At 39.5% G+C, this 7,186-nt stretch overlaps 1 protein-coding gene across 1 annotated transcript; it reads right to left on the bottom strand.

The window, feature by feature from the left end:
* Nucleotides 1-2,815: 2,815 nt before the first annotated feature.
* On the bottom strand, nt 2,816-5,575 carry LOC122674628 (protein FAM98A-like). The gene has a single exon (XM_043873140.1). It carries the CDS (start codon nt 5,515-5,517, stop codon nt 3,961-3,963), a length of 1,557 nt encoding a protein of 518 aa, XP_043729075.1. The 5' UTR covers nt 5,518-5,575; the 3' UTR covers nt 2,816-3,960.
* Nucleotides 5,576-7,186: the final 1,611 nt, after the last annotated feature.

Raw genomic sequence — 7,186 nt, 5'->3', positions numbered from 1 at the left:
CATTCAGAATACTCAGAATCTGTCTATTTCATCTTCTTTTCAGTGCCTCTGTATCTAGCTTATCTTATCCCCAGAAATAAACCTACTTTGTAGATTTTATGATTTCAATATATGCTTTTTAGTTAAGATTTTCTTGTCAAGCTCACTTTTAAAAAAATAAAGAAAATGGCATGAATGCCTTTCTTTTTGTTAATGTGTATGACATGGAGAATATATGAAGTCATTCTAGACACAACCAACACTAAGAACCCCATTCTGACAGCAAGCAAGGGCTCTGCTGAGAATATCAGGTACAGAGAATAATACAGTATACATACAACAGAAAGCCATTCAACTAAATGTGCCCACAATGTCTTTTCTTCCCACCATACCCAAGACTTTTCCAGGTTGTAGAGTTTAGAATCAGAGAAATTATTTCAGAAAGGTGACCGACACACTGTTTAAGGGTTCACACACTACTTCATTTTTTCTGGGCTAATTCTGTCTACATTTACTCGCTGAAGCAGCTCCTCCTCCTATTCTTATTTCTCTTCCTGATTCTCACCCAACTGCACTGTATTATGTCAAGAAAACACACAAAAATTGGCTCTCTTTTTATATTTTTTCTAGTTTTCAGAAAATTAGCTGACACCTAATCTCCCACAAACTGTCTACTGACTTTGGCTAATTCCTTGAACAATGCCTAGAAGTTCTCCCACCTAAGTCTAACCAAATACAAAGAAAGTTAAACTGAAGTTAAAAAGAAAAGAAATGTCAAAGTACTATGAGGCCCTCAATTTTTACAGGCAGATTATGAGTCAAGGTCAAACCATATAGGAAATATCCTTCAGTCTGTCAGTGAAAATAGAACAGATCTTTAACAAACTGGATCAACTGTTTAAAAAAGCATAAGGTGACCATATGTACATCTGTTTACCTTCACTTCTTAGCTATTCTCATATACTGGGGCAAGACACAAGTTTCATATTAGTGTCTTGGCTTCCATCAAAGAAGCAGCACTGCTTCTGGAGAGGAGTCTTTGTTTTCTCCCACAAGAAAACTATTTAAGGTGCAGTTTGATTGAGAAAACAAAAACAAAAAATCCTGAGCAACAACAACAAAAACCACCACTGACCTGAGAACCAGGATTAAAACAGCACAATGGTCGTATATATGAATGTTTAAATATTTAAAAAGTAAGCATTGTAAACCTGGGAACTCTCAGAAAAAGGTGGACTTGACTGAGTGATTGAACAATGATGACAACAAAACTGGGATATATATATCCCCAGGAGTATACAACATGGTACTAAAACATGAACAGGTCCACAGTATATACTTGGAATGTATCCTTGAGCACCAGAAAATGAAATTTATCAGTAAGTTAGTTGGTAATTGATTTAAAATTCTATTTCAAATTTAAATTAGCACAGATATGATGCCTACCGTGGAAGTACCACCATGTGGGTGTACGCTCAGTTGCTCAGTCACATCAGATTCTTTGCTACCCCACGGACTGTAGCTGGCCAGGCTCCTCTGTGGATGGGATTTCCTAGGCAAGAATACTGGGGCAGATTGCCATTTCTTACTCCAGAGGATCTTCCTTACCCAGGGATCAAACTCATTTTCTGCATTGGTAGGTGGATTCTCTACCACTGAGCCACCTGGGAAACTGAAGCATCACCATCAAATGCTGAACTCTTATCCATGTAATTGGATACCAGGTAAATAAATCCACAGCATTTTCAATTTACACATAATGTGTAAGTAATAAAGTCAAAGCTTTCTCCATGGCTGAGACAGCCTTGTGTCAATTCATAACAAATTATTCTTTGGGTTCTAGGCAATATTACCCTATTTTTCATCTTTTATAAAATTTGGTGAACATGATCTCAAACTATAGTTGTCCCCAAGAAAGGAGAAATTAGATGTGGCCTGGCCTATCTGAGTCTCTACTGATGACAGCAGGAAAAATTTCCATTGACATTTCTGCCTATTTTTTTGAGTGACCATTCAGACCCTGGTGTTCAAATAGTCCTGGTAACACTGAAGCAGGAGTTCTCCCGTCACTACAGTTCCTTAACCTGACTCCTTCCTCGGTGGGCTGTAAGCAGGGAGGCTATCCACCCTGAACAGATTTTAGAATGGAAGGGGTGTTAATAACTGTGTTGGGACAACAGGGATGTCCTGAGGCGGCATGGGTTGGGTGGGGGGACTGAGATCAATTTTCAACAGCTAAAAAGAGGGTATGAGGAGGAGGAATTAAAATCTCAGTTAATTTGACACAATGCTTTTGACAGTGGTTTTCAAGACAAAATGCATTGAAATAGAAGAGGCTGATGCTTCTCACACTGTATGGATGTTGCAGAAAATGCCACAATCACGTCAGATTTAATGCAGAGCACCCAGGCTCACAGAATGTACTTGCTATCTCCAGGACACATTAGTTTACTTCCCCAAGACCTTAGGGTTGCTCTTGTATTCCCCTTGACCAGAAGAATTGCTCAATGAAAACCTTAGAACGCATTTAGGAACCTGTAGGAGACAACTAGTAATCATTTACCCTATTCTGCAGCCCCAGACTTAAGAGCTTACTACGGTAATTCTTGCAGAACTGTAAAGGGGGAAGGGGCAACTGGTCATTTGAGTTAACGTCCATGGTATTTGGTTAAAATACAATAAATAAATTAAATAATGGAAGTTCCTTTCAGTACCATGAAACAAAAAGAAAATTTCTACAAAAGTCAAGTTGTACATCTTGATGTGAAATAAATGACACTGACATATTGGAGAAGCAAATGTTAAAATTTATTTTTTCTCTTGGAGCAGAATTAACTTTTTTTTTTTTTTTGAACATACAGATACTTTATTGCTCACCTTTCACACAAAGCACACCTCCAGCCATTTTCTTTCACAGCTTGACAGTATTTACGTGTACAAAAACCCAGCAAGAAGCATCATGTAGATTTCAGCTACGGTGAGTGTCAAACATCAGCTCAGCCAGGCTTTTGTTTTCTGCAGCAATAATAAAGGGCCTCCTGCTCTAAGCAAAAGTCTGTCCTCTTACTTGGTAGTGCATTTCTTTCATTACAAAAAGTCTCCTGCCCAAAGCAAACTAACTTGTATCTGCTGAGCCAGTGGTTTTAACTCGTGCATAAAACAAATTTCAGTTTGCTGTTTCTTCTAGCAGATTTCAAGTAAAAATAAAGTTGAAAGAGGAACTTGTTTTGAATGGATGCAGGTCAGTTTGAATTGCTAAACTTAACTAAATGACTACATGTACTATAGGTTCACAACTTAGTCTGCTTTTATAATCTTTATGGATTTTGGCCGTGTTCAAGGTTTTCCGAGGAGCATATGGTACAGTATTCTGTCAAAAGGATAAGGCTACTGAATGTGCTATCTGCAGAAGAGCTCATTTAATAGGAACTGACCTTAAAGTTCTATCATGAAGCAAATGTTGCATAACCTCTCTGAATAAAAAGCCAATCAGGGCAGAACTGTGCTTGGAAAATAGGCATCAGAATACTTTAAGGAAAACACATATAAATGGATTGTTAATATGAGGAAGGTTTCCTAGTTGTAAATCTAAAAAAATCTAGAAGAATTCTCATTTTTCAAAACTGCATATTGAAAACATGAAAACTACTTATTCAAGTAATTTCTTCAGAAAAATACGCATGTTCTGACTGTGGAATTAGTCTAAACTGGTCAGTTAAAGGCAGTTTTAATTACCTTTTAAGAAATTCTTCATACAAAGGAGAGATATTGTATGTGTTTCTCAAATAAACAGCATTATGTAAGTCCATTAAAAAAAAAAAAAAAGAACAGTATTGTATGAGACCTACAAATGCTTATGCCAAGCAGGAATCTGCCTGTCACCGGTGATCTCACATTAATTCAAAATCAATGCTGGATTCAGGATTCTGAAACTAATTTCTATTACTTGAGCTCTAGCAAAATGTAAGGTTCTAAGTAGCCTCAACTAGTATAATGTCTTCCCTGTCCAAATCCAGAATGATTATACTGGTAACCTCCATGCTGGAAGTGCTGTTCAAATTGCCCCCCTTGATGATAATTCTGGCTCCCTCTTCCTCCCCAGCCTCCTCCTTGGCCAGCGCGTCCACCTCGGCCTCCACGACCCCCTCTCCCTCCACAACCACTGCCTCGATCACCGTGATGCCCACCATCTTGGTATCTATTGTCCTGCTGATATCCACCACCCTGGTATCCACTTCCTGTGTAAGTAGATGTTTGGAAGCCACCATAGCCACCGCCCTGATAGCCACCACTGTGGCCACCATGATAGCCACCGGCCTGGAAACCCGCATCTCGATAACCGCCATCTTGGTAGCCACCCCCTCCTCCACTGCCTCCATCTGTCCAGCCTCCTTGATGCTTATTTCCTCTTCCTCCCCCTCGGCCACCATGGTCGTAGCCACCACCACGTCCACCTCTCCCTCCTCCTTGTTGTTCATGACCTCCTCGTCCTCCATATGAGGAATGTTCGTAACCACCTCTCCCGCCTCCTCGTCCTCCGGCTGGTTGCTGGGGGCCATCTTGCCTTTTCTGCCATGGTGGCATCTCTGGGGGTGGAGGTTCGATTTCATTGGGCCTACCTCCTCTGTCAGGAACTCTGCCCATCAACACCTTATTGATGGCACAGGCAGTCTTTTCTCTTATAGAGCCACTGCTCGTCCTTAAGATCTTTGACAAGTCTTGTCTTGCAGCCAAAAGGTGGGCAATAGAAATAGTACTTTTAGGAGATAAGACTGAGCGTTTTGGCTGGTAAACCTTCGCCAATTTTTCTGTTTGACTCTTAGCTCTGTCAGACCAGCCAAAAGACTGGACAGTGACATCCAAACGCTTTATTAGCAGCTTTCTCCGAACTTCATATTCATTGGCCACAGCTTGGTTAATTGCTTCTATCTTTTCCCAGTGGGCCGGTCCCATTGGCGTCTTCAATAAAGGCTTTCCCACATGATTAGGTGGAACTTTTGCTAATGTTTCCTTTAATTTTTTTTCAATCCCTCTGAAGAATTGGAACATAGTTATATTGGCTGGAGGTTTGGACATTCCTAGAGCAATACATATGCCTTTCAACTCTTGAAAGACCTCACTACCGCCTCCTTCTTGAGCTTTTTTTGGAAGAGTATTCACACAGAGCATTCTGGCAGCTTCTAGTTCTGAGATGAGGTATGTGAGCAAAAGGAGGCAGTTCTTCTGAATGAGAAGGCGCTTGGTCACATCACCAGATGTCAGTGAAAGATATGGACAGTTCATCTCCCCTAGTAGCCCACTCACCTCAAGCTGGAATTCTTCAGCTTCACTTGGGCTGTTAGTTGCTTGCACATTTTCCTCTAGTTTACAGAGCACTCTTAATTCAGACACCAACCAAGCACAGAGTTTGGTAAACTCAGGGGAACTGGCTCCAGCAGTGACGGCCTGAGACAGAGCGCCATCTTCTAACAATGGACCCTTGTAACCCAGATCTTCCAACGACTCCAAGATGTCAGTCTCCATGAGGTCACACTCCATGCTACTGTGGTATTCAAATTTCCGAGTCGTCAGGCTCCCCTCTTCGCCGGCAACGCGTACACTCAGAATTAACTTTTGAAAGTCATAATCTTCCTTCTCTCTCTACACACACACACACACACACACACACACACACACACACACACACACACACACACACACACACACACACACACACACACATATAGGTAATACACTAACATAGATCTATGCATTTAAAAATTCTTATATAATTTCATTATGTGGATATATGTGTAAATACAGTAATTGCCCTATATATGTGTATACATTCCTATCTATGTATATAAATTATATATACATATATGTATTGTACATACAAATAATACAATATCTGAAGTGAATAATTATTAGTCTGAGTGTGTTAGCCTTAGGACAATTGCTTTAAGGTGATAATGCATTTTTTTTGTGCAGCAGCACCAAATATAACATGTTGAAAATTTCCCAAAGTATATGTTGATTAAACATATTTCAAAACTCTTTTACTTCAGTTTATCAATGTATACCATCCTTTGTTAAAATCTTTAATAATTTTTGATGTATAGTTTACTTTTTCATGTTATTCTAAGTGTATCAAATTGAGTATAATTTGCATATAATTTTAAGTAATTTTCAAGAAAATTAAAGTTTGAAATTAAATATCAGCAAAATATTTATATTAGCATCAATATTTTAAAAGCATTTTCCTACAATCTTAGGACAGTTCCAATAAAGAACTTCAATAAAATGTTTCCTGTGACATATCTTTTCATATTTCAGTTTTATCATCTGAAATTGGATTAAAATATTTGACTTTATAGGATTTGGTTGAGGGACTGGTTAGTGATATAGGTCATTATTTTTATGTCTAACTTAATGATTATCTTGTAGCAGAGTCAGTGGCCCTGAAAAAGTGGAAGTTGGTACACATATGAATTTGGTTGGGGCTTCCCTGGTGGCTCAGTGGTAAAAAATCTACCTGCAACGCAGGAGTTGTAGGAAACACAGGTTAAACCCCTGGGTCAGGAAGATCCATTGGAGGAGGGCATGGCAACTCAGTCCAGTATTGTTGCCTGGAGAATCCCATGGACAGAGGAGCCTGGTGGGCTACAGTCCATAGGGTTGCGAGTCAGACACAACTGAAGCAACTTAGCACACACGCCCATGATTTGGTTACTATAAAAGTATAAAATGTTTGGAGTTATGGGCATTAAAGCAGGGTCCTTTGTAAATGTCAATCCCTTTGTGTGGATCTTCTTTTTCTTTTTTCTTCCCAGGCTAACTCTGGTGTACCTTTAGGTTTGATTGCCATTGCCTCATCTAGCAAGCACGCTCCAGTGATAGAGACGGTGTTAATTTTTGTGCATTTCTGTAGTATTACACTTATAATCTAACACAGCACAGTTGCCACATCTTTTCATAGTATTTAGCATAAAGTGGGTACTTAGCATAAAGTGGTGTGTTTACTTGGCTTCTCAGTTAGAATTTGAGCTCCATTTACACACTGTTTGTTTCTCCATTCTATCACTAAAGTGGTGGTCGTAACTTCTGAACTCTAAACATTCACTGAGCTCCTACTGTGTTAGGCACTATACTAGGCTCACTGAAAAAGCTAAATTCGAAGTACATGCTAAATCTTTCCTCCTGGTGAAAAGGTAAAATGCGGCTATTC

Source organism: Cervus elaphus, chromosome 18 (genome assembly GCF_910594005.1).
Source record: "Cervus elaphus chromosome 18, mCerEla1.1, whole genome shotgun sequence".
Classification (NCBI taxonomy): domain Eukaryota; kingdom Metazoa; phylum Chordata; class Mammalia; order Artiodactyla; family Cervidae; genus Cervus; species Cervus elaphus.
This window is presented reverse-complemented; position numbering and strand designations above follow the sequence as displayed.

Excerpts from the sequence above, each read along its gene's own strand:
- LOC122674628 (XM_043873140.1), bottom strand. The coding sequence starts at position 5,517 with ATGGAGTGTGACCTCATGGAGACTGACATCTTGGAGTCGTTGGAAGAT.